This window comes from Camelus bactrianus, chromosome X (assembly GCF_048773025.1).
Source record: "Camelus bactrianus isolate YW-2024 breed Bactrian camel chromosome X, ASM4877302v1, whole genome shotgun sequence".
Classification (NCBI taxonomy): Eukaryota; Metazoa; Chordata; class Mammalia; order Artiodactyla; family Camelidae; genus Camelus; species Camelus bactrianus.
This window is the reverse complement of record NC_133575.1, coordinates 117568544-117596536: the sequence shown is the minus strand read 5'-3', so window position 1 is coordinate 117596536 and position 27993 is coordinate 117568544. Positions and strand designations below refer to the sequence as shown.

The 27993-nt window shown below is 44.3% G+C and overlaps 1 protein-coding gene and 1 pseudogene across 2 annotated transcripts; one reads left to right on the top strand and one right to left on the bottom strand.

Moving 5' to 3' along the window:
- Window positions 1-3074: 3074 nt before the first annotated feature.
- On the top strand, window positions 3075-4019 carry LOC141576264 (olfactory receptor 1D2-like; annotated as a pseudogene).
- Window positions 4020-24643: 20624 nt separating this feature from the next.
- On the bottom strand, window positions 24644-25941 carry LOC105081000 (EKC/KEOPS complex subunit LAGE3). 2 transcript variants are annotated; one of them, XM_010970156.3, is made up of 3 exons: window positions 25648-25941; window positions 25204-25332; window positions 24644-24942 (listed from the first exon to the last, which is right to left on the bottom strand). In XM_010970156.3, exons 1-3 carry the CDS (start codon window positions 25863-25865, stop codon window positions 24804-24806), a joined length of 486 nt encoding a protein of 161 aa, XP_010968458.2. In that variant the 5' UTR covers window positions 25866-25941; the 3' UTR covers window positions 24644-24803. The 2 variants fall into 2 exon arrangements, with proteins under 2 accessions (XP_010968458.2, XP_074215540.1); XM_074359439.1 differs by having other exon boundaries at window positions 25282-25332.
- Window positions 25942-27993: the final 2052 nt, after the last annotated feature.

The window sequence follows — 27993 nt, the reverse complement described above, 5'->3', positions numbered from 1 at the left end:
CTTCTGCCTGCTCATATCTGCTACTGAAGCCTTATCATGAATTATTCATTTCAGTTTTTGTACTATTCAGTTTCACATCTTCTGTTGGGTTCCTGTTTATAATTTCTGTCACTCTATTAATATTCTCTACTTGTTGAGACAGTGTTCTCCTCATTTCCTTTAGCTTTTTGAACGTATTTAAGAAAATCAACTTAGCCTTTCTCTAGTAAGTCCAATGTCTGTGTCTCTTCATGACGAGTTTCTGCTAATTTATTTTCCTCCTATGAATGGGCCATATTTACTTGTTTCTCTGCATGCCTCATAATTTTTCATTAAAAACTGGACATCTTGAGTATTACAATGTAGTAACTCTGGAAATTGGATTCTTCCCCATCCTCAGAGTCTGTTTTGTTGCTTTCTGTGGGTTGTGGTTGCGTATTGGTTGGGTGACTTTCCTAAACTATCTTCCAAAAACTATGTTTTATCATGTGTGGTCTCTGAAGTATCTGTTCCTTAAGCTTTTGGTCAGCTGGTGGATTGGCAGAGATTTCCTTAAACACCTGGAGAGGGGGAAAAGGAACGGAAATGAAGAATAAAATACTCTCCTGGTCTCTGCAGATTGGCTCTGTGTTGGGGCACTCCTTCAATGCTTAGCCAGTCTGTTTACAACTCTGCCTTTGTCTCCATTTCTTATGTATGTTTTTCTGAGCCTAAATATCAACTGGAGGAGGTGACAGCTTACAGTACTCTCAAGTCCCTTCTGAGCATGAATCCGGCCCTAGGCATGCACATGACTTTCTAGATTCCACATTATAAGCAGGAGCTTTTCAAAGCCAATATTCCCGAAGGTAACTTTACCCAATGTTTCTTCCAAAGGTTTGCTGTGTCTTTTGTTTGTCCCAGCTATAATCTTTTGCCCCAAGAGGCAGTGGCGTGTTCGTTGTTTTCAAGAAACACTCTCTTAGCTGCTTTTCTGCCCTGAGAGAGTTGAGTTGGGTGAACCAAGGCCAGTGTCTTGAGTCAGTTCTTCAGCGAATCCCCAGATAGGTCCAAACAGACAGAAACAATTCCTTGGGAACAAAGTCTGCTCTTTGCTCCTGCCTCCTGAGCCAAGTATCACATTGGGAACGTAGGCTGCCGTCTTCAAGACTGCTGCTGTACTGGGAAGGGATGTTGGGGGAAGGCTAAAGTTAAGACACCGGGAAGTTCTACTGCTTTTAAGTCACCCTTTCTTGCTTGGTTGCTGGGAACACTTGACGAGTTTTATGAGTTCTGACAGCATTGACTCTGACCATCTTTGCTAACTTTTTCACTGTCTCTGTGGAGGGACAGGCCCTTGGAGCTCCCAACTTCTGCTGCTTTTGCTGAAGTCCTTCTTGGGCTTTCTTTTTCAAGAGGAGAGGAAAGACTGTGCTGAAGAGTAGCCCTGGGAGCGAGGAGAGGCCACTGACCCTGCCTTCGGACCCTGAGGTACATGGGGGGCGAGAAGAAAAGACAGCCTACCTTGGAGAGAACTGCGAGAAGGTAGTGTCCTCAGGGTACAGAGCCAAGCCTCCTTTATGGTGGAAGGTAGAGGGACTGCTTTGAGAAGAGACCGATTACAAATTAAGAGTTCCAGAGGGCCCAGTGAAGGTTGCGGTCTGAGGGGAGAGGCCAGGATGAGGCAGCTGGGTTGGGGGGAAGGATGTCCAGGCTCTGGTGCTTTGAGATGAGGCTTTGATTCCAGTCTCACTAAGGGTTTTAAATATCAAGTAGGAATGCCAGATTTGACAAGTGCCATTTTAGCATCCATTACATGTATTACAAAGTCTTGTCTTTCTGTCAGCTTGTGTGATTGTTTGCCTTGATAGATGTCATAATGTCAATTATTCATAGATTCCTATTTGATGCCTTAACCCTTCAATATACTGCTGGGCTGGATTTGAATGTAGTGAAGATTTTTGCCTCATTATTCTTTTGTGTGTATGCTGCTGTTACCCAATTTTAATTTCAGAGTTATGCTAGCTTGAGGCCATGCTGACTCAGTGGTGAGCCAGAGAAATGTCATTCCTTCCCTTGTAAACTTTTACTATTTGAGTAAGGGGTTAGCGGGTTGACAATCTGACAAATTAAAAGAATTTCCTCTTAAAGTCATCTGGGTTAAAAGCATGTGGTTTATTTTTGGTGGAGGTCCATAGAATCTTCTTCAGTTTCTTCCAGGAATGTTTATCTATTCATCATCACCTCTTCTCGGGTCAATCTTTTAAAATCAGATTTTACTACGTTTTCTGCCTCATCTGAATTTGAGATTTTTGAGTGTAGATCTGTCTATCTAGTGGAATCCTACTAGCCTTTGTGGATTCCATGACGTGAGCTTGAGAAGGAGAGACAGACACAGGGACATGACGCCTTAGATGAGCCCTCACGTGAGAAGGCCTCATGAGCCTTGAACCCTAACTGTGCTTGTGCCTCAAACTCAGCCCATCACGGAGGCCTCCTGAAAGACACATTAACGTCCATGGATTATCATTTGGGAAACTGACACGTGTTTATCGTTGAAAAAGGATGCAGGTATAGACGTCACGCCCCAGAGATAGCCACTGTTGGTTAGCGTTTTCGTGACCATCTTTTCGTGCGTCTTTCTGTGCATATGTACATGTGAGCACGTATGTCTCTGTCTATGTCTACGAAGTAGATGTGTCTAAGTGCGCGCGCACACACACAGAATTTTGCCTAATGGTCTTCGCCGAGACTCTCACGCGGATGAAATTAAAAGGCCCACAGGGGTCCAACCAATGCACAAGTCAACCCACTTCCACCCACTCTCCCCAAACCAGGCCCTATCTTTTCAGTTCTCTTGGTCTTCTCTGCCTGGTGTTCCTTTCCTCCTGGGGAAGCAGGCGGGGCTCCCACCCTGAGGGAGAGCTTCCACTCCGCCCTCCTGCACTCTGTGGTGACCAGGCAGAGCCACAAGTCAGTCTTGTCCTTCCTACCCCAGGTTGGCGTTCCGCCCCGAAACGTCACAAAGGACGATTTCAGCGGTGCTGAAGGTCCCCAGGTTGCCCCTGTCTTGCTGGCACACGTGTTTCCAGTGCCTGTTTGCAGAAGCCAGCAGCATGGTGAAAGGCAACCTGAGTGTCACCCCAGAGTTTCTCCTCCTGGGACTGTCAGAGGTGCCTGAACACCAGCCCTTCCTCTTCTGTCTGTTCCTGACCATGTACCTGGTCGCCGTAGTGGGGAACCTGCTCATTGTCCTGGCCATCAGCGCCACCTCCACCCTCCACATCCCCATGTACTTCCTCATAGCCAGCCTGTCCTGCGTTGATGTCTGCTTCACCTCTGTCACTGTACCAAAGATGCTGCTAAACATGCACGCCCAGAGCCAATCCATCTCCTACGGCCGGTGCCTCGCCCAGATGTATTTTCTCATCTTGTTTCTAGAACTGGACAATGTCCTCTTGGCACTGATGGCGTATGACCGATTTCTGGCCATATGTCACCCTCTTCACTACACCACCACCATGAGCCCCAAGTTCTGCATCATGTCAGTGTCCGTGGCTCTGATTGTCACAAATGTCTATCCCCTGGTCCACACCCTCCTGATGAGTACGCTGTCATTCTGTGCAAGTGTCAGAATCCACCACATTTTCTGTGAGCTCTACGCACTGCTGAAGCTCTCCTGCTCAGATACCCACACCAGTGAGCTGGTCGTCTACACCATGGGGAGCTTTCTTTTTGTCTGTCCCTTCCTCTTTCTCTCTCTCTCTCCTACGTACGCATTTTCTCAGCCATCCAAAGGCTGCGTTCTTCCCGGGGCAAGCTGAAAGCCTTTTCCACGTGCAGTTCCCACCTGGCTGTGGTGTCACTATTCTATGGGACCCTCTTCGGGGTGTATCTGCGCCCTTCCTCCTCCTACACAGCCGAGGACTCGGCGGCCACGGTGCTTGCTGTACGTGCTCGTGGCCCCCATGCTCAACCCCTTCATTTACAGTCTCAGGAATAAAGACATGAAGGGGGCCCTGAGGCACCTCCTGAGCTGGAGGAAGGGCTGGTCTTGGTGACGGTGGGACAGAGATGCCCTGTCTCCTCCTTGCCTTCGGGTTGGAGGGGACTGTCCCTGAGACGGAAGTCTCAGGTGTCCAGCGCCCCCCGAGTCTCTGCTGTCCTCACGTGCATCTGCTCACCAACCAGCCCTCCCTGCGTGACTCTGCTGTGCCAGGCCATGGTGGGGGGTGGGGGAGGGGGCAGCTCGCTTGCGCGAAGACTCGGTTTTCAATTCACTCTATACGTCTTTCTAGATCTATCCAAACCCCGACTGCCCCGTGCAGTTTTACTGCGAGTGGAATGAAACACAAGTAACGCGGCATGTTTTGTGCCGGGCACCGCTTTCAGGGGGCGTATGCAATTATTCAGTGTCCCAAACATTCTGTGATGGAGACGCTGCCATCGTCCGCGTCTTCTAGATGAGGGACGTCGTCAGAGAAGTGGCAGCATTCTCGCTTCGGCTTGGGTGGGACTGGTTTGTTGGATGGAACTGAAGAGGTTCCTGTCGCTCTCAAGAGAACAAAATCTGCAATTGGAGGCTGTCGCCAGTAGGTGGCAGTACATGCACGGGCACGGGCTGTGACGCCCCCAGGAGGCTTGGGAGCTGCGGGGAGAGAGATGGGTGGGGTGCCCCTTCCGACTCCGGCGTGGGTCGTGGTGGGTCAACACACTGCCCGGGCCACAGACATCCCCGCCGACGTCACAGAGTACACTCCCAGTGCAGGCGAAGGCACTGCGTTCACCGCCATTTCTCGACTGGTGCGGGTGACAAGAACTGCAACTGTGTGGCCGAGAGTCTTTTCCAGGATGGACACAGCCATCGTCCGTCCCACGTGCTCTGCTACAAGATGGGCTTTTCCCGCCTCCTCTTGAGAGGTGGGGGTCTGTATCCCCGACGCCCGAATCTGGGCTGGCCTGTGCCTGCTTGCTCCCGTGGAGTAGAGAGGAAGAGATGCCGTGTGACTTCCAAGGCTGAGTCATGGAAGGCGGTGCAGCTTCAGGACTGTTCCCTGGACGAGGTGCTCTGGGATCCCTGAGCTGCCTGTAAGAGGAGGCAGCGTCCGAAGGTCGCAATGATGCGAGGAAACCAAGCTCCTTGGAGGGGCCACGTGGAGGTGCGCTGGTCCACAGAGCCCAGCCTTCCAGTTGTCCCAGCCAGATGGGGGACAGGTGGGTGAGGGGGCCCTCGGAGGATTCTGGCCCCCACCTGCTTGAGTCTTCCCAGCCGAGGCCCCAGACATCACCGAGCGGAGAAACCAGGTGCCTAGTTTGCCCTGTCCCAACTCCTGACCCGCAGGGTCTGTGTGCACAATAAATTGGTGTGGTTATGATACAAAGATACAATAAAAATCAATACGGTTTAGGCATGAGAGAGAGGGTGAAAACTAAATATTTAAAAAGCAAATCAATTTTGACTCCAGATAAAATGAGACAATTTCTAGGAGTATCTTAATTTCCAAAATTGACTTAAGAAGAGATAGATAGCTTCTTGACGCCAGTACTAAAGGGAAAATTTGAAAGGTGGCCAAAGATTTAATCCAAGGAGAAAGAGAGATCGAGTCCAGTTTATTTGATCAAAACTTCAAGAAGCAAAATATTCCCATGTTATTGAAAAGGTTAAAGAACATGGAAAAGATATCAAGTATACCAATTTAATCTTTAAAATCAATATGACTGACATCAATCTGGAAACGAACATTGCACATGTGCTTGCACACACATTCACATACAGAGAGAAAAAGAATCAGAGACCAAAAAAATCACCTGTTAAAAGACTATCACACCACGACTTACTACTCACTTTGCCTTTTTTTAGCACTTACCAATACTTGAAATTTATATATATATATATAAATATAATGTTTTTAATATATATATATATAATTTTAAGCTCTTTTTTCCTTTATCCATGAGTCCGGAGATTTTTTTCTGTCCTATTCATGTGACATTAGTAGGTGTTCAGTAAATATGGTTTGAATGAAGGACTGAAAGAATGTAATTCACTACACCGATATGTTGATTAATACGTATGTGAGGTGGTTACATATTTATCTTAACTGATTTTTCATTGATAATGATAATCAATCATTAATTGATTCTCTTTGTAAATTATCAACAGCAATGCAATAGAAAGTGGACAAGGAAGTGAACAGAAACTCACAGAAAAAGAAATACAAGTGGTTTTTAAACATAAGAAGAGAGAATCAATGTCATTCATAATTTGAGAAATACAAATTAAACTCACACTGAAATTCCCCTTTTCAACTCTCAGACACCAAAATCCAAAAAGATATAAAAATAATTTCCTGAAAAAAGACTCCAGACTTGCAGCGTTTTATGGGAAAGTTCTACTTTTTAATGTTCATGGAATATACACATACCATAATATGGTGTAGTCCAAAGATGGAAAACTCACACATTTTTAAGAAGCTGCTATGACCCTGATCCCGAATCATCTTCCAACAAACAGAGAGGAAACCTATGAGATGTGGCCAAAGTCATATTCATAGGAGAAATAACAACCTTAAAAGGACTCAGTATAAATTGGTGTAGTATGGCAATTCTTGGCGGCTCCTAGGTATCTTCATTGGTGAGATCTGGCTTATAATAGCCTTTATAATAAACAAGGAATTGTAAGTGTGTTCCTAAGTTCTGTGAGCCATTCTAGCGAAATATGGAAACTGGGAAGGGGATCATGGGAACCACCTACTGACAGCCAGTTTGTCAGAAGCATAGAGGGCCCCTGAGACTTGCAAGTGGCATCTAAAGTGGGGGACAGCCTTGTGGGACTGAGCTTTTAACATGTAAGGTCTGAGCCTCTGGTAATCTAGGCTTCTATGAGAAAAATCTTCAAAATCTGCACATATATTTATCAGTTTCAGCCCTCTTCTTTATTTGTAGATCCAAATCCATATCTGGTATGTATTACTTTACTTCAACCTGAAGAACTTCCAGTAACATTTCTTAAGGTTAAGTTCAGTTGGTGAAAACTCTCTGATTTTGTTTTCTGTTTCTGAAAATGTCTGTGTTCCTTCTTTATTTCTGAAATATATTTTCACAGGATGTAAAACTCTAGATTGACAGTTTTGTCTGTTTCAGCACTGTACAAATTTTATTAGTATCTTCTGGTTTTCATAATTTCTGGCAAAAAGACTATAGTAATTCTTTTTTTAAGCTGTGCAATTTTTTATTAAGATATAATTGACAGCTAACATTATATTAGTTTCAGGTGCCAACATAATGATTCAATATCTGTATATATTGTGAAACTTTCTAATATACAATACAGTACTATTAACTCTAGCCACCACGCTGCACATTAGGTCCCTAGGTCTTATTTATTTTATAGCTGGAAGTCTGTACCTTTGGACCACCTTTGCCCATTTTGCCCACCCTCCATCCCCTGCCTTTGGCAACCACCAATCTGTACCTATGAATTCAGTTTTTGTTTGTTTGTTTTAAGATTCCAGGTGTAAGTCAGATCATATGGCATTTATCTTTCTCTGTCTGATTTAGTGGGGATAAATACCCAGAGGTGGGATTGCTGGATCATGTGGTAGTCCTATTTTTGCTTTTTTTAGGAACCTCCATACTGTTTTCCATAGTGGCTGCACCAATTTACATTTCCACGAACAATGCACGAGAGTTCCCTTTTCTCCACACCCTCACTAATCTTTGTTATTTCTTGTCTCTTTGATAATTGCCATTCTAATAGGGATGAAGTGATGTCTCATTGTGCTTTTGATCTGCATGTCCAGGGTAATTAGTGATGCTGAGCATCTTTTGTATGTCCCCGTTGGCCATTTACACGTATTCCTTGGAAAGATGTCTATTCAGGTCCTCTGCCCATTTAAAAAAATCAGACTGTTGTCTCGCTATTGAGCTGTAGGAATTCCTTCTGTATTTTGTACGTGAACCCCTTATCAGATTTGCAAGTGTCGTCTCCCACTCAGTAGGTTGCCTTTTCACTTTGGTGATGCTTCCTTTGCCATGCAGAAGCTTTTAATTTAACACAGTCCCAGTTTATGTTTGCTTTTGTTGTCTTTGGTTTTGGTGTCAAATCTAAAAGAAAAAAAAAAAACTATTTCACCAAGGCTGATGTCAAGGAGCTTACTGCCTATGTTTTCTTCTAGGAGTTTCATGGTTTTAAGTCCTACATGCAAGTCTCAATCCATTTTGAGTTAGAAAGAATTTAAATGTAGCTAGTGTTCTACAGCCCTTGTATATCATGAGGGAGAGAAAAGATACTGGTTATCTTTAGACTTAGAAAAGTGAAATATGCATGTAATAATCTCTAGGGAAAGAAACTTAAAACTAGGAGGGAAAACTGTGTACTTACAAACTAATTAAAAAAATGAAAATATAAAACATACTACATCCAGGAACATCCATGTTGCTGCAAATGGCGTTATGTTGTCGGGTTTTATGGCTGAGTAGTATTCCACTGTATAAATACACCACTTCTTCTTTATCCAGTCATCCGTCGATGGACATTTAGGCTGTTTCCATGTCTTGGCTACTGTAAATAGTGCTGCTATGAACATTGGGGTGCAGGTGTCATCCTGAAGTAGGGTTCCTTCTGGATATATGCCCAGGAGCGGGACTCCTGGGTCGTACGGTAAGTCTATTCCTAGTCTTTTGAGGAATCTCCATACTGTTTTCCACAGTGGCTGCACCAAACTGCATTCCCACCAGCAGTGTAGGAGGGTTCCCCTTTCTCCACAGCCTCTCCAGCACTTGTCATTTGTGGACTTTCGAATGATGGCCATTCTGACTGGTGCGAGGTGGTACCTCATTGTAGTTTTGATGTGCATTTCTCCGATAGTTAGTGATCTTGAGCATTTTTTCATGTGCCTATTGGTCATTTGTATTTCTTCCTTGGAGAATTGCTTGTTTAGGTCTTCTGCCCATTTTTGGATTGGGTTGTTTGTTCTTTTCTTATTATGTCGTATGAGCTGCTTATATATTCTGGAGATCAAGCCTTTGTCGGTTTCACCGTTTGCAAAACTTTTCTCCCATTCTGTAGGTTGTTGTTTTGTTTTGCTTATGGTTGGTTTCCTTTGCTGTGCAGAAGCTTGTAAGTTTCATTAGGTCCCATTTGTTTATTCTTGCTTTTATTTCTATTGCTGTGGTAGACTGCCCTAGGAGAACATCCAAAAGAAATGTAGAACAGTTGTGACAAATAGAAAACCAAAATAAGGTGGTAAGATGCAAATGCAAATATGTCAGTAATTATGTTAATTGTATGGTCTCATTCATCTAGTTGAAAGGCAAATATTGCTATTCAGGATTAAAAATTCCAACCACATGCTCTTTACCAGAAATGTCTAAAATATAAATAAATTTTGAAAGCAGAGGGATTGAAAAAACAAAGAAATTCTAACCAAAAGAAAAATAATAGAATGATAATATATCAAACAAACTAGATTTCAAGGCAAAAAGCAGTAGATGGCGCATCTCTGACTCTAAGGTCCATGAGGACAGACTTGTTTTCTGCTTGTTTCACTGCACCTAGAGCAGTGCCTGGCGTGTAATACATGCTCAATAAATACCTGTGCCTAAATGAACGGATGACCTTCATCCTGATAAAGTATTAATTCACCAGGAGGACATGACTGTCTGAAATGAGTGTGTGCCTAATAACACACCTTCAAAATATGTAAAACAAAAATTGACAGAACTATAGACAGAAAAAGATAAATCCACTATTAGAGTGAGAGATTTACCACCTCTATCTGGTGGTCCACGAAAGGATCAGACTGGGGGGAGGGTGTAGCTCAAGTGGTAAAGTGCGTGCTCAGCATGCATAAGGTCCTGGGCTCAATCCCCAGGACCTCTTCCAATAATAAAGAAATAAATAAACCTAATTACCTCCCCCCCCCAAACCTAAATAAATAAATCACTCTACAAAAAAATTTTTAAAAATTAATTAAAAAAAAAAGATCAGACAAAACAATCAATAGGATACAGGTTCCTGAGAAGAGACCATAAGAGGCAAGGCTGAAAATAGGAAGAACAGTTGGGATGCTTTACAAAAGTCCAGATGAAAGATGGTGATGTCTTGGGCTGTGGTGGTAATAGTAGAGATGGTAATAAGTGTGGAAATTCTGGCTATGTTTTAAAGATAGAAAAAACAGAATTTGCTGGTGGCTTAGATGGATTCTGGGAGAAAGAAAGGATTGAAACATAATTTCAGGGATTTAGACCTGAGCAACTAGGTGACTGGTATTGCATTTATTGAGACTGAGGTAAATGAGGAATCAGGAGGTTTTGACAAGGGCTGTGCTGGTAGGTCAAGAGATGGGTTTTGGGCACATCTCAAGATTGACGTGTCTATGAGCTATCCCAAGCAGGGATGTGAAGCCACAAGTTGGCTATTTAAACCTGGAATTCAGAGAAGAGTCTGGGAACCAAGATATAAAGGTGGGAGTCATCACCATGTAGACGGCATTTGAAGTCATGGGAGTGGATGAGAGAAGATGGAGAAGCGAGACAAAGACTGCCAACTTTGTGAGGGGAATTCAGTGAGGGGAGGTCTTTATGACAGGGGGGAGAAGCAATCGTGTTCTGAGGCAAGGTGCAGTATGGAAGCCCTTTGTTAGCGGAGGTGAGGGAAACAAGGCGTTTGTGAGGGGACAGATGGAAGTAAAGAACACTGGGAGCAGTGTAAGGGGCGTAGTTTGGTGAAGTGAGGCGAGAGAGAGAAGACCACTGTGAAGAGAGAAGGAGCAAAGGTCTCTGTGAAGGGAGCTGATGGAACAAAGGATTTTGTCAGGCGAGATGAGAAATAGAAGGATGTTCTGAGGGAAAGTGAGGGGTGTTATTTCTTTGTGAGTGGAGAGGAGGGAGGGAAGTCCTTTGTGAGGCGAGGGGAGATGGAAAGAATGTTTGAGGTAGATTCAGGATGATGCCTATGAGAGAGGAGGTGAAGGAAAGAAGGTCTTTGTGAGAGAGGTGAGGGATCCAGTCTAAGAGAGCTGGACACCTTATGTCTTATTTCACTGATAAAAAAAAAAAAAAAAAGAAAAAGACAAGCAATAAGAACAGACTATGCAGCTCCAATCAAAAGACTAAAGTTGCATCCAAAAAAATAAAATGCTTAAATCTGACCGAGGAAGTGAAAGACTTATACATGGAAAACTACAAAACATTGACTAAGGAAATTAAAGATGACTTAAAGAAATGGAAAGACACCCCATGTTCTTGGATTGGAAGAATTAGTATTGTTTTTTAAAAAATTATTGAGTTATAGTTGATTTACAATGTTGTGTCAATTTCTGGTGTACAGCACAATTCTTCAGTCATACGTGAATATACATAAATTCATTTTCGTATTCTTTTCCACCATGAGCAACTGCAAGATATTGAATACACTTCCCTGTGCTACACAGTATAAACTTTTAAAATCTATTTTCAGTATCTGCAAATCTCAAACTCCAAGTTTATCCCTTCCCACCCCCCTCCCTCCTGGCAACCACAAGTTTGTATTCTATGTCTGTGAGTCTGTTTCTGTTTTATATGTAAGTTCATTTATCTCATTTTTTTTAGATTCCACATATGAGTGATATCATATGGTATTTTTCTTTCTCTTTCTGGCTTACTAAACTTAGAATGACATTCTCCACGGCATCCATGTTGCTGCAAATGGCATTATGTTGGGGTTTTTTTTTAATGGCTGAGTAGTATTCCATTGCATAAATATACCACAACTTCTTTATCCAGTCATCGGTCGATGGACATTTAGGTTGTTTCCATGTCTTGGCTATTGTAAATAGTGTTGCTATGAGTTAATACTGTTAAAATGGCCATACTACCCAAAGCAAGCTACAGATTTAATGTGCTCCTTATCAAATTACCCATGACATTTTTCACAGAACTAGAACAAATAATCCTAAAATTTATATGGAATCACAAAAGGCCCAGAATTGCCAAAGCATTACTGAAGAAAAAGAATAAAGCTGGGGGAATAACCCTCCCAGACTTCAGACACTACTACAGAGCTACAGTAATCAAAACAGCATTGTACTGGTACAGAAACAGACTTTTGGATCAATGGAACAGAATAAGGGCCCCAGAAATAAATCTACAGACTTTTGGTCAGTGAGTCTTTGACAAAGGAGGCAAGAATATACAATGGAGTAAAGACAATCTCTTCAGCAAATGGTGTTGGGAAAACTGGATAGCAGCATGTAGATCAATGAAGTTAGAACACTCCCTCACACCCTACACAAAAATGAACTAAAAATGGTTTAAAGACTTAAATATAGGACATGATAAACCTCCTAGAAGAAAACACAGGCAAAACATTCTCTGTCATAAATCTTAGCAATGTTCTCCTACGACAATCTACCCAGACAATAGAAATAAAAGCAAAAATAAACAAATGAGACATAATTAAACTTATAAGCTTTCGCACAGTAAAGAAAATCATAAGCAAAACAAAAAGACAACCTACAGAATGGGAGAAATTTTTGCAAAAGATATGAGACTGACAAGGGCTTAATTTCCAGAATATATGAACAGCTCGTACAACTTAATTAGAAAAAAACAAACAACCCAATCCAAAAATGGACAGAAGATCTAAACAAGCTATTCTCCAATGAAGACATACAAATGACCAATAGGCACATGAAAAAATGATCAATATTGCTAATTATCAAAGAAATGCAAATCAAAACTACAATGAGGTATCACCTCACACCAGTCAGAATGGCCGTCATTCAGAAGTCCACAAATGATAACTGCTGGAGAGGGTGTGGAGAAAGGGGAACCCTCCTACACTGCTGGTGGGAATGCAGTTTGGTGCAGCCGTTATGGAAAACAGAATGGGGATTCCTCGAAAAACTAAAAATAGACTTAACCATATGATCCAGCAATCCCATCCCTGGGCATATATCCAAAAGGAACTCTAATTCGAAAAGATACATGCACCCCAACATTCATAGAAGCACTATTTACGATAGCCAAGACATGGAAACAACCTACATGTCCATCGACGGATGACTGGATGAAGAAGATGTGGTATATTTATGCAATGGAATACTACTCAGCCATAAAAATTAGTAAAATAAAATAATGCCATTTGCAGAAACATGGATGGATCTGGAGGTCGTCATTCTAAGTGAAGTAAGCCGGAAAGAGAAAGGAAATACCATATGAGATCACTTACATGTGGAATCTAAGAAAAAGACAAATGAACTTATTTATAAAACAGAAACAGACTTACACAGAAAACAAACCTACGGTTTCCAAAGGGGAAAGGTGGGGGGAGGGATAAATTAGGAGTTTGGGATTAACAGACACACTCTACTATATATAAAATAGATAAACAACAAGGACCTACTGTCTAGCACAGGGAACTATCTTCAATATCTTGCAATAACCCATAACGGAAAAGAATCTGAAAAAAAACGTATGTATATATATGTATAACTGAATGACTTTACTGTACACCAGAAACTAACATTGTAAATCAACTGTACTTCAATAAAAAAAGGGAAAAAACCTCACTCAGAATCTATTCTAACAAAGTTAGATAGACGTACATAAGCACACAACTATATCCGTGGTTTAATTTCTACTTCAAAGGCTACCACCGAGTTCTTCGAGGCCTAGTGCAAATCTCTTTGTGTTTCTTTATACTCGTTCCCTAAGGTACAAAACGGGGATTGTAGCACCTACTACCGATGAGAACAGCAAAATAAATGGCCTCCTTATGTATGTTCAAAATACGGTCATTATCAAATTGGGTGGGAAAAAAACCTGAGAAGGGGGTATGTTGTGTCAGTTAAAAGAGTGGTTCAGGGTGTGCCAGCGTTGGTCATAAACAATAATGAATGGTTATTTACTCCTTAGAGCTTATGGAAGGTAGCAGAAGCAAACTGGCCTGCAGTTACCTATGGCAGCTACATTATACAAACACTGAAGTCACCTTTAAAAAAAGTCTAAATAAGAATCTGCATTTCCAAAACGCTCCTCTAACCTGGCCCAGTAAATTAAGTCAAAACCGATGGTATGAAGTAATGTTGGTCACACCCTCCTCCCCCCTACCCTAAATCCAACTGTTTCATTTTAAGAGAAACATTTGGCCTAGGTTGACTCAAATCTTTGAAAACAATGATTAAAGATTTCTAGAACGTACACTCTGTCTTCCATGAAAAGAATCACTCTAAAATGTGTACTACTTTTAAACAATTTATTCCCTTCCTTGTTGAATTGAAAATAAACAGTGGACACAATTATGTACTCGAACTTGATAGAAATTGTTCTGCCCTTTTTTCCTTCAAAATCACCAGTGTCTCCTCTTGATCTGAATGTTCATTTTCTTTATCAGACTTGTAATTAAAATTTTTTTTTGTTTTTGAAGGGAAGTAATTAGGTTCATTTACTTATTTATTTAATGGAGGTGCCAGGGCTTGAACCCAGGACCTCCTGCGTGCCAAGCACGTGCTCTACCACTGAGCTATACCCTGCCCCCGGAATGTTCATTTTACTATCTAGCCTAAAGTCCATCAGATGCAAGTTAAGTATAAAATTACAGAAGCTCAGCATTAGAAAGGATTTTAAGGGTCATCTAGTCCTGTCTCTTCTATGATTTACACCTCTCTCTTGAACATTCCTGCAAAGCGGTGTTGGAACGATGCCAATAGCCCACAGGAAGTCCATCCCAACTTCAACCAGGCCCTGACTGTTTGCCGTCAGCCTTTTCTGGGGGCATGGCACCCAGAACTGAACACGAGATTCCAGATGCAGTCCAACCAAGAGAAGGAGACTCTGGGGCTGGAAGTATTGAAGGACAGATTGCTTAGAACATATGCCAGCCAAGCCGGCTACACTCCCACAGCTCTAAAGCGCTCAGGAGGTGAGTATCGCAGCCCACTGGCAATGCGTTTCACTCACGACCCTGCACACGCTACTTGCAGTCTTCATTTCCTCATCTTTAAATGAGGTTGGGACGTTGTTGTGAAGATGCATAATGAAATATGTAAAGTTTGGTGTCTGGCCCAAACAAGGTGCACACTGAATGGTCAGCAGCATAATTCTTACCTCAGTTTCAGGAATTGCCAATCTTTAAAGACAGCATCGTGAAATATACTAAGAGGAAAAAGCATGCTTAAAACAATGCACTGCTCTTTGTTGACGTTGAAGTGCTTTTGAGTGATCAAAAACACCAGTTCTTACTTTTCTAGGCCTGTACTTGTTGACAATACGGGAGATCGAACTGAATCCATGCTGGCCTTTGGACATACTGGGGAGGGTTTTCTTTCAGAATAAAAATCTGATATCAGCCCTTTTAGCTGTAATTTGTCTTATAAAGCAGGATGTTAAAATCAACCGGCTATTTGAGCTTGCAAGCCTTTTAGAATCAGATATGTGCAAATTCAGTGCAGTTGCAAGAGTCTTGGCGTTCATACCATAAACCATCGCCTATTCAGAATGATAGAGACATAATTTAAGCCCAAAAGGAAGAATCTTTTTTTTAACTGAGAAGAAGTTAACATAAAATCCACCATTCTAAAGTGAACCATTCAGTGGCATTAAGTACATTCAAAATGTGGTACAGCCATCACCGCTACCTAGCTCCAAAGTATTGGGGGAGGGTGTAGCTCAGTGGTAGAGCCTATGCTTAGCATGCACAAGGTCCTGGGTTCAATCCCCACTACCTCCACTAAAAAGGGTTAATTAAAACATAAATAAGTAAACCTAATTACCCTCCTCCAAAAAAAACTAAAAAAAAAAAAAAGAGAGAGAGAAACAAAAGGTTTTCATCACCACAAAAGACCAAACTAACAAGCAAACAAACCCATTAAGCTGTCACACCCTTTTAGCAGTCATAATCCCTTCCCCCCTGCCCCCAGCCCCTGGCAAACACCAATCAGCTTTCTGACACTATAGTTTTACCTATTTGGGGATATTTCGTATAATGGAATCACACAATATGTGATGTTTTCTGTCTGGTTTCAGTCACTTAGCATAATTTAAAATTTCTTGTATGCTTCTTCTTTGTCCATTCATGTGTTGATGTGCACTTGGGATGCTTCCATGTCTTGGCGATTTTAAGTGGTGCTGCTGTTGATAGCACGGTGTATGTATGTTTTGAATTAACGTTTTTGTTTTTCTCAGATGTATGCCCAGGAGTGGAACTGCTGGGCCATGCGGTGGTTCTGGTTTTGGGTTTTTGAGAAACCTCCATATTGTTTTCCATAGTGGCTGCACACTTACATTCCCACCAACAGTGCACAGGGGTTCCCTTTTCTGCACGTCCTTGCCAACATTTGTTATTTGTGTTCTTTTTGATGATGGCCGTTCTGACAGGTATGAGATGACATCTCATTGTGATTTTGATTTGAATTTTCCTGGTATTAGTGATGTTGAGCAACTTTTCATGTTCCCGTTGACCATCTGCATCTCCTCTTTTCGAAAAATGTCTGTGCAGTTCTTCTGCCCATGTTTTAAATGGGTTGTTTGTTTGCTTTTTAATGGAAGTACAGTTGATTTAAAGTGTTGTATTAGCTTCTGGTGCACAGCATGGGTGGACCTGGAGGGCGTTGTGCTGAGTGACATGAGTCAGACAGAGACAGACAAATACTGTAAGAGATCACATACACGTGGAATCTTAAAAAAAACATACGACAAACTAGTGAGTATAACAGAAAAGAAAGAGACTGACAGATGTGGAGAAGGAACTAGTGGCGACCAGTGGGGAGAGGGGAGGGGGAGGGGCAAGACGGAGGTGGAGGAGCAAGAGGTACAAGCTCTCAGGTATAAACTAAGCTACCAGGATGGACTGTACAGCACGGGGAACACAGCCAGCATTGCATAATAACTATAAATGGGGTACAACCTTTAAAAATTGTGAATTGCTGTATTGTATACCTGTGCCATATGATATTGCACATCAGCTATACTTCAGTTTTAAAAATATGGTATTATAGTATAAATAAATAAATAAAAATGGTTTGAATAAATAGATAAAGTTTTTAAAATAAATAAATAAATAAACCTAATTGCCCCAGCCCCCCAAAAAAGAAAAAAATGTAACAGGAAAAAAAATTGTAACAGGATTTACTAATCATTCCTCACATTCCATTCATCCCCTATTTTTAGGTGCCAAATTTTAAATGCCTACATGAACTTCCAGCTAAGGATAGTAATTCTTAGTATTCTAACAGTTCAGTGAGGCCAAGGGACTTTCACCAGTGGAATGTGAATGGTAATGATGTGGTTTATTTCCAGGTCAGCATAATGTGTTTGAGGTTTTTTCCCATGTTGTCACATGTATTGGTACTTCACTCCTTTTCATGACTGCTTAATATTTCACTGTTTGGAATAGACCACATTCTGTTTATCTGTTCATCCACTGATGGACATTTATGTTGTTTCCACCTTTTGGTAGTGTGAATAGTGCTGCTATGAACATTGCTGTACACGTTTGTTTGAGTACGTGTTTTTAATTCTTTGGGATCTACAGCTAGGAGTGGAGTTGCTGGGTCAGACGGCAATTCTGCGCTTCAGCTATTGTGGAACCACCACACTGTCCTCCACGGTGGCTGTACCATTTGTATTTCCACCTTGAATGTAGGAGGGTTCCAATCTCTCCACATCCTTGTTATTTTCCTTGGTGCTTTGTTTTGTTTGTATGCTTTTTTGCTTTTTTTAATATATATTTTTATCGAAGTATAGTCAGTTTACAATGTTGTGTCAATTTCTGGTGCACAACACAGTGCTTCAGCCATACGTGAACATACATATATTCGTTTTCATATTCTTTTTCACCATAAGTTACTACAAGAAATTGAACATAGTTCCTTGCAGTATACAATATAAGCTTGTTTATCCTTGTGTGTTGATCTTGTACTCTGCTACTTTGCTGATTTTGTTTAATAGGTCTACTGGCATTCCTGTGAATTCTTTGGAAATTTCTCTATAAAGGACCATGTGGTCTGCGAACGGTGGTAGCTTTACTTCTCCCTTTCCAATTTGGGCGTGTTTTCTTTCTTGTTTAATTGCTCTGGCTAGGTCTTCCAATACAAGGTTGAACAGAAGTAGTAGATCTTAAATGTTCTTAACACACAGACAATGGTAATTCTGTGAGGTAATGGAGTTGTTAACTAATTTTTTGTGGTAAGCATTGTTGACATATATGTGGGGGGGGGGTGTGTGTGTATGTGTGTGTGTTAAATCATGACTTTGTATACCTTACATTTACACAATGTGGTGAGCCAACTATATTGCAGTAAAGCTGGGGGAGGAAAGGGGCGGTGAGTGTGGGCATCAATGTCTTGTTCCCGTTCTTAGGAGAAAACTTGTCAGTCTTTTCACGATTGAGTATAATGTTATTTGTGGAATTTTCGTAAATGATCCTTATCATGTGAGGAAGTTCCCTTTATTCTAGTTTTCTGAGAACTTTTATCATGAAATATATTTTCATGATAACTGTTAACAAAGATTCTGGTGTGCTGTGTGAACTTTCAGTCTATGGCTTATTCACAGTCCATGGCGGTGTCAAGCCGCCTATTTTTGTGGGTAATCTCTTATGCAGCCACAGTAGCTGGAATGGACAGCTATGGTTACTGCAGCCAAACAGCAAAATAATGTCCGCTCTTCTTTCCTGCAAACTGACTGTGTACGGCTCCTTCTTCCATTCACTTTACTCATGTTCGCTCCAGTTTCTTCTCATGACAACCCAGCCAGGTAGGAACTCTTCCCGCCTCTAGTCTCCAGACCACAAAGTCTAGGTCCAGAGCTGGTAGGCTGTTGGTCAAAGGTCACACAGTTCTCCAGGGAAGGGGCTACGACTGGATCCCTGCAGCTGAGCTCCAGAGCTTGCGTCCTGCGTGGAGCCCACCCCTGATTCTTCTTCCAGGACCCCACCCGTACTGGGTGCACAGTGAGGCCCAGGGCCCGGAGCACAACAGCAGAGGATGGTCTTATCAGATTTTAGTAGTTATCTAGGACATGTGCTGAGGGACCTTAAAGAGGTCTACAGTGTTTGAATTATTTTCCTTGAAGTAAGATTACTTTGGGAATCATAAAAAAAAAAAAAAAAAAAAAGAATCAAGTTGCAGACTATTGAAAGGACGCCAGCCATGTCTGCCTCCTGAGCCCAGGCCCTGACCGAGGTCAAACATTATGAGAGAACTTCAACCTGAAATGGAACTGAAGGAGAGAAAATGGAAAATCTGACGCACACGCCCTCAGGAAAACAAAACTCAAGCCCTGAGAGACTGATTCCCCATAAATGCCTGATTTACAGAAAATGATAATATTGGAATTTTCTTAAAGGAAAGGTCAGGGGTTGCCTCCTATCAACCTTGGCAAGTTTTGCTAGTGGTTTCTAGAGGCTTGAACAGGAAGTGACCCAGGTCAGGCTGGTTTCACCATATAAGGCAAATTGAGTTTTGTGTGTATGACTGGACTGGTTTTGTCAGCTTGGGAAATTTCAGTGCTAGTCTCCATTTGTTTTTCCTTTTAACAGACTATAACTGAATTGTCCCCTCTTTCCATTTCCTACCCATAAATACAGCCTACCTCAAACCCTCAGTGGACTCACCATTAGCTTGCCTGTAGTTTGCGTGTCCCAAATTGCAATTTTTCTGCTATTTCCGAATAAACTCATCTCTTTTTTTTTTTTTTTGAAAATTTTGAGTTTGCCTCCGTTGACCTCTTTATTTGCATTAGTAACACAAAGCTCCAGCCTCCCAAACTGAAAGGATGCTTGCGTCTCTTCTCGCTGGTGCCAAGAGAAGGCCGGGATTGACATGACCTTATTTTCTTAGAGTCTGGAGCACCTTTCAGACATTCAAGCACAAGTACTCGGACCTGAGATTCTGAGCAAGCGACAATGCATCTCAGGGCAGCAACAGAACAGATCAGCAAAAACATTAGAAGCATTAAATGAAAACAGCAGTTCTTATTTCAAACAGTTTTCACGAGGTTCGAGCTCTTACTGTGAGCAAGTGCCAGCCCCAGCGGTGAACTCTCACCATCCTGCATGCCCGACATGAACAGGGCAGCAAAAGAGATGGTGACAAGGCCAGGTCTGGAGTGCCAGGGAGAAGGACAGAATTTGTTCAGGACAGGAGAGACCAAGACAGGAGGAATAGGAAATACGGTATAGCCCACCTGAAACCTATCAGTCTTTCCTCATCCCCACCTGCCACCGTTCAATGGCTACTTACTGCCAAGATTCCTCACATGTATGTGGATACATATGTGTTTTTACCTTCGTTGGCTTTTCATTTTAAAACTGACAACTGCTCACCATAAAAATCCCATGATACAAAAGCATAAAAGGCGGAAAATGTAATTCCAGACATCCCCTTCCCGCAGTCTTTTCCTGTGGCAGGAAGCATTTGAAGATGTCCGCGTAGACTCGCATCCCTGCTGTGCACACCCAGTACCAGCTCCTGCCCTTGAGGACAGGACTGTGAGTGGGACGGCGCGAGCAGCCCGCCACGTGTGTGGCTGTCAAGTGATGTCAGCAACTCTCCTCTCACAAACCAGCAACTTCTTCCTTCATCAAGCTTTTCTCTAGTGGGACATTTTTTACTTGTTTCTGGAGTCCTGTACGTGTTGATTCCGACAGTTTTTGCCAGCTCATTGGTTGCATTTGGGGAGGAATGGAGCCCTTTGTTAGCAACATCATCCAGAACATCCATGCATTATATTTTAATCACTAAATAGCCAAACTGCCAGAAATGAACAGAATTGAACAGAAGCATGATGGAAGAATGAGGAGCGGAAGCAGGGTGGATAGTGCACAGAAGAGCTGAATTCTATTCATCAGTAATTAATCTCTAACAAATAAAAGTCAAGACAGAAAGACAAAAAGAGGACAAAGGAGCAAAAAAGAGAGAGGGAGAAAGGGAAAGGGTCAGTGAGAAGGAAGAATAATGGTGGGAAGGAAGGAAGAAAAGGAGAAGGGAAGGAAGGGGAAAGAAAGAAGAGAGAGAGAAAGAAGGAGGAGGAGGAGGAAGGAAGGAAAGAAAACAAACAGATCCCTGTTGTAGTCACTACAGCTGCCACATGCTTGTCAGGTGAGATTTTTCATCATCAGTCTTCATCGTCATCATCATCACGACCACCACCACCATCCCCACCGACAGCACCTCCCTCCCTCCAGCCCACAACGTCGGAGCTCTCCAAGTCCCACAGTGGCAGACTGTATGTAAAGGCATATGGAGTACCAGGACCCGGACTTCCCTCCCAGTTGAAACACTCCCAAAACCCAGACAACAGATATAAACTACAGGTTAGGAGACGTTGGCCATCAGGTGGTGAAGGACAGTGATCTCTGGGAGCTGGGAACAAATGAGTAAGTCCTGCCATTGCCCCAGCTCACTGTCAGGAGAGGGAGTTTCCTGGTAGAGCCCCACAGACACCCTGAGTTTAGGAGGTGGAGCTGAAATTCTGAGCCCTAGCGCTGGCGAGGCAGAGGGCCGGAGAGGAGAGAGCAGCAGACGGAGAGAGCCCTGCGTGCGGGTACACGGTCTGCTACGATTCTCAGACCACCGATCAGCACAAGTGTATGAGGAAGCTATGTGGGGACTCTCAGAAAGGATAAAAGGTAACGATGCCCAGCGCTCAAGCAGGACAGGGACTAGTGGCTGTCCCCACTGGTCAGAATGGCAAACCTCATAATTTCAGGAAGCATCAGGCAAGAGTTCAGCGCCCTCTGCCTCAATAGTGTGGGGAAAAAATGAATCCTATACTGCAGCAAATCTTCAAAGCAAGGATCAGGAGGTTCAAACTGTTTCCATGTCACTTAACAGCATCCCGGAGCAAAGCTATGACTATATTTAGGAACATAAAAAGTAACCAGCACCCAAAGTAAGATCATACTGTCTGGCATCCAATCTAAATTTATCATCATGCAGAGAAGTGGGAAAATCCAACCCATAATGAGAAGAGAAATCAAGCAATAAAAGGCTTCCAGATGGGAAAGAAAGAAAAACTGCCTTTATTTGCAGACATGATCACCTAAATAGAAAATCTGATGGATTCTACGAAAGAGCTACTAGGTAATCAAGGAATTTAGCAAATTTGCAGGAACACCACATTTTAGGGCTACTGTAAGAATGCATACAAATTAAAAACCGGAGGCTTAATTCTCCCTGTTAAAAATAAGGGAAGAAGTGCCCCCCTTTTTTTCTTGAAGCATTTACTTTAGAAAACTTGCAAATTCTTTCTGTGTCTCTTTGAATGTATGCCTATATTTTAAAGGCTAAAAAAAGCCTCTTTTCAGCTTTATGACCCAGGAATGTCTTTTAAAGACCTAGGAAACATCTTTTTGGAATGTAAACGTCAAGTAAGATAATACTCCTTTCTCCCAGTTTCTGTGGGAGGGTAGAAGCCTGACTTCAGTGGGGATCTGGTTCCAGATTGTAAAATTAGCTCCTGTTATAAAGATATGAGATGTTTATCCTTCCCTTGGATAAAGCCAATTGTAGTAGTATGCCCAAGCTACTACAAGAGAATACTGATCCCTCGACCCATGCTGAGCGGGCTAAACAACAGGAATTTATTTTCTCACAGTTCTGGAGGCTACAAGTCCACGATTGAGTGCCAGCAAATTCAGCTTCCGGTGAGAACTCTCTTTCTGGCTGGCAGACGGCCACCTTCTGTCATTGCCTTTCCTCAGTGTACATGCAGAGAGAGAGAGATGAGAGAGCGAGAGAGCGAGAAAGAGAGAGAGAGAACACTCTCAGGCATCCTCCTATAAGAACAGTAATCTTTATTGGACCAGGGCCTCATTCTTATGACCTCATTAACCTTAATCATGTCCTTGAAGGCCCCATCTCCAAATACAGCCATACTGCCATACCAGGGTTAGGGCTTCAACTATGGATTTGGAAGGGGCAGGGGTGGGGTGGGGCACATTCAGTCCAAAACACCAAGTAACTAAACATACAGTTGCCACAGTTTCCAGGCAAACTTAGGATGAATTCTATGTGAGACTTAGTGGTGTCAAGTCCTCTTACTTGAGGACATGTGTGTAATGAGTGGTAGCTGTTTGGTTATAAACAAAAAAGGCGAGACTTGTCTTTGGAATCTCTTAGCAGATTGCCTGTGCCGTGCGTCACATCCTATGCAACGCCTACTCAGTAATAAAACTAGCTTTCTTCTACTTTTGTGGAGACACTTTCTGGGTTGGCAGAAGATTTTGTTCTATTATTTATTTCTTAGCTACTAAAAGTACCTGAAATGCGCCCTCTTCATAGTTGAGGAGAGAGGGCAGAGTGGCAGGGAAACAGGTATTGTACATACCATTGTACATCCATTTCAAAGAGGCTCCAACAAAGGTTTCAAGATACAAAAGGACCTGGGAGTATAGAGAAGCCACTGGAAAGCCAAGATTGGGTTTCTTTTTTTGTTTTGTTTTTTTGGTGAGGGATTGAACCCAGGACCTCACACATGCTATGCAGGCACTCTGCCACTGAGTTAGACCCCTACCCCCAAGACTGGGTTTCTTATCAACCTTCTCTTCTCAATTCCTGGAGTCAACTTTTCCTGCGCTTGTCCATTGCTGCATTTTTCATTAGTCACATAGACATTCATTCCCTGGAGTGATCAGAAGGAAAACACTATCCCAGCATCCTGGTGGCTCCACGTGGCAGTGCTGAGGTGGGTGTGATACCATGGCTAAGAAGAGTGGGTGCTTGAATCAAATAGACCTAGATTCAAATCCAGCCTCCACCACTTCCTAACAGAGTGATCTGGAGAAAGTTACTTAGTCTCCGAGCCTCAATTCCTCACCTACAAAAGGTATAAGGTTAACACTGAGCTTACCAGGTTGTTGTGAGAATTATATGTACACAAGGGGATTTAGGGTTTTAATTACATTTTCCCAAGATTATACTACACTGCCTTCCCCTCACCCCTGAAACACTTAACCAAGTGTCCCAGCACTTTTATTCTCCGATCTGAAACAAGGCTGGTAAAGCACAAAATCCTTATTCTAGTGTTTCTGGAGTCTTTCTTCTGCTCATACAAACTGAGGTGAGTTTTTTTTTTGTTTTTTGTTTGTTTGTTTTTTATCGTGGCAGGAAACAGATCCTGCAGTGAGAGGGATGTGAGAAAACCAGCATTTTGGTGGGGGTAAGCACATTTTCTGGAGAGCAATTTTGTATTGTAGATATACCTCGCAGAATCTATATTAAGAAAACAACCATTCATGCAGAGACTTATGTACAAGAATTCCGTTGAAACATTATGTACAATGGGGGAAAAGTGAGAACAATTTAAGTGTTGAGCAATTACATTATAATGCATCTTTTATGCATCCATTCTTCAGATGTTTCTGAAGAATTTTTAGAAAGAGGTCAAGCCAAGATGTTGGATGAAAAAACTTCAGGAAAAAAAGTAATGCCAAACTTGAAAAACCCTACTTCTTTATATGATTGTCATACATTTACTGCATACCTACAACTCTAAAACTATAAAAGTATTCCGAAATGCCGACAGTAGTCAATGACAAACAACAGGCCCGAAATAATTTTCAGTGTCTTCCATTTCCTAAATTGTCAATTGTTTTGTACTACTTGAATATCTGAACCCGAGAACCTCCCCTCCCACCCCAGGACAAAGGCGAGAAAATCTGGATGCTGAAAAGAAACACAGACATGAAATATTAGCTCAGTTTTATTATTTATGATTAGCAGTATTTAAGCACCAATCAAAACAACTGGGCACAGAGTGCCCAAGTACCCATACAGGAAACAGCTAGGGGGTGGCAACTACTGGAAAGATCATGGCTCTCGGGAAGGATGCACTGCCTAGGACAGGACACTCTTGTGATCTCAACCCCCTTTTCCGGGCTGAGTCTTAGCAAAAAATGGAGGCACAAAGTGCTGCATGGTCTGCACCACTATGGAAAGCCGGTTGAGCAAGGAGGCGACGGAAATTTGCAAGATGCCAGAGTCTTCAGCAGTTAATCGGCTAAAAGCGAAGGGAAAAGAAAATCACTCTAAAGGTGATGGCTCCTGGCCTTCCTCACTCCAACCCCTACACCCCACAGGTGGCCATTCGCCATGCTCTTCCGTGTCTCCCTGAGCAAGGCCCTCAGGCTGCGACAGACCCAGTGCCCCACGCCCCTCCTTGGACCAAGCCTACAGTCTCCCCATCTCTAATAGAGCTCCCTTCAGCAGAGATGGGCCCAGCTTCCCGCTCCCCACCCCCTCGCCCGTCTAGACAACTTACATAACCAGGTCACTACCGATCACCGTGAGCTCCCTCTGAACATCCCCGAGGTAGGGTTCAGCACCCGGGGTCAGGTACCTGCGGGCCACCTCCGCATCCATGCAGGACAGGAAAGGCACCATGAGGGTGCTGATGGAGATTCGGTTCAGGTGCCATCCACATGGACTTCATGGTTCGGGGCCCCTGTCCCGTCTGAGGCCCGCCTTCTTCCCCGCCTCCCCTCAGGTAACCCCCGAACCCTCAGGCCACCCCCCTCCGTCCAGGCAACTCCGCTTCTCCCACAGGCTGCTTGGTCCAGCCACCTTTGGTCCCCCTACTCCCTTCTGTCCCTCGTGGTGCAGCCCAACCTCTGAACCCTCTCCTGCTCACTCTCCGGCACCGCTGCCCCTCACGCTGCCCATCCTCCAGCCCCTACCGACCCCGGGGGCACCTCGTAAAGGATACAACTCGAGCATCGGGCTTCGCGGGGCTCCACTCAAGGCGGAGGCCTCTTCACCCTGCGCTGCGGCCAGCGACGCCCCCTCGACCTGGGGGGCTCCCGCGGCCGCAGCGCCCTCCTCTCCTGCGCCGTCCCAGCCTCCATGGCCTGTGGGGCCTCCAGGGCCACTGGGCGTCCCTGCACCGCCCGCCGCTCCGCCCGCGCCGTCGTGTGGGGCCTGCATGGCTGCCGCGCCGTCCCCCTCAGACACCCGACGCGGAGACACCGCTCTCTCCGCCCACTGCTGGCCGACTGAGGCTCCTCGCGAAGCTCCGCCCCTTCGTGCGCAAAGATACCCAGTGCGCCTGCGCAAACTCACCTCAGGCGCGCCTCCTGGCGTGTGATTGGTTGCCGCCCAGCCCGCCCCACCGCCCACGGGCCGCCCCGGAGACCCCGTCGGCTCGGCGGCGCTGGAGAGGCTGCGCTCCCTCACGAAGCCCCGCTCCCGAGCACTGCGCGCTCCCCCGAGTGCGCCTGCGCAAACACAGCTTCGCGAGGAAGCCGAGGGGTGTGGGCGGGGGTACATGTCAAACGCGCGTCAGTGAAGTGGTTTAGAAAATAAAATAAAATAAATTCTAATAATGGCCGCATTGAACACTGCTCCCAGATTTCTGGCAACTTAACACTCAGCTCCCCAGAGCCCGCATGAGGCAGCTCCCGCTCAGCACTGCTGGTCGGGTCCCTTCCCCTCCTCGCACATCTCCAGACAGTCCTTTCGTTAAACGCCCCTCGGTTCAACACTTTTAATCTTCCTGCTGGTGCCCCGACTAGCACTCCAAGGGTAGATGCGGGCATCTGAGCATTACTTGGGGCACCTCGTGTATCAGTCAGGGCTCATTTGCAGATACCTCAAACCTGTCCGGCGGGTTTTACCCAGGGAATCGAACACCGAACCAGGCGCTGGCTTTACACGGGGAATTGAACACACAGAACCAGGTGCTTACAGAATCATTTAAAGAGCGCCAAGAATGGAATGTAGGCTGAGCTCTGGGGACGACCCAGAGCGCCACAGAACTGACCTCTCAAGGGAGCTGGTACCCAGGCCACAAGGAAGGAGGAGAATCGGCAAGCTGCTGACCCCACCCGTGGTTCTGGGAACCCCTGCCTCTGGCGATGGTCCAAGTCCCAGGACGTTGGCTGGCTTCCAGAGCCACACTGCGGCGGCTAGACCCGCACGGGCCACAAGGCAGGAAGCCTTGGACCCAGGGGCGTGCTGCCGAACCTCTAACAATGGGCTCCCCAGAGGCTTCACGGACCTCCGTGGTGTACACACTCCCACCGCGGCCGATTTCGGGCTACCAACGTGACGTCACCGAATGCCGAGCTGCAAAGAGATGCCACCCGTCGGCTGTCCGAGGTGGCGAAGCGCACCACTGCTCTCACCCTGCCTCTCACCCCACACAGACACTCTGATGCTCACACGGAAACCCACGTCTCCGTGACTCCCGGCAAGAGCACCCAGAAGCAGATTTCCGTCTCACGTGGCCTTCCAGACCACATGTGAGTGCGACGAGCTGGCCAAACTTGACCGCATCCAGAATGCCAGTTCCAAAAGGGCCCAGGGAGATGCAGCTTTTATTTCTCCAACGTGTGCAGCAGAAGGAGGCTCACCACACGAAGGCTGGACCAGAAGCTGAGGGGCCAGGCCACAGAATCCACCACAGTGCTCCCTTTGACTCCTCCACATCTATACCTCTGCTTTTAATACGTAGTAACAGCAAACACTCACTACGTTCCAGATGCTGTTTCAAGGGCTTTAACGTGTGTTAATCCATCATGCAAGCTTTCCGACAACAATGCCAAAGTCAGTCTCCTGTCTACCACGATGCGTCTCTCCTCCAAACAAACACAAACACACCCACTGTCTCCCCGACACCAGCGGCTCACAGTCTTACCCTTCTCAGTGGGGCGCGCCTGCCACCTCTAGTTCATTCATCGTATCGTGGGGACAGCCTATAGGCCGTGGATTGAACTATGAAGTTAACTTCCACCAACTCATCCGCTATAAAACAGCAGAGGGAAGTTAGGGAGAGGAGGAGGAGACCGGCTAACGCAAACTTTTATAACGTATGAAACAAGAAATAAAATGGGCACAAGCATTACAGTCCTCGTTTCTGCAATTAGGCATGAGGCCAGAGGTGGTATTTTTCCATTTCTGCCGTGGACTATCCATTCCCTTGTACCTATTGCCCTCAGCCAGCATCCAGCTGATCAGCATGGGGTGCGCCAAGCCGTCATTCCTGAGGGGCTGAGCCCTTGCGGGTCCCGTCCAGAAGGACTTGCCCCCACCTTCCGCCAAATGTTACTGTCCT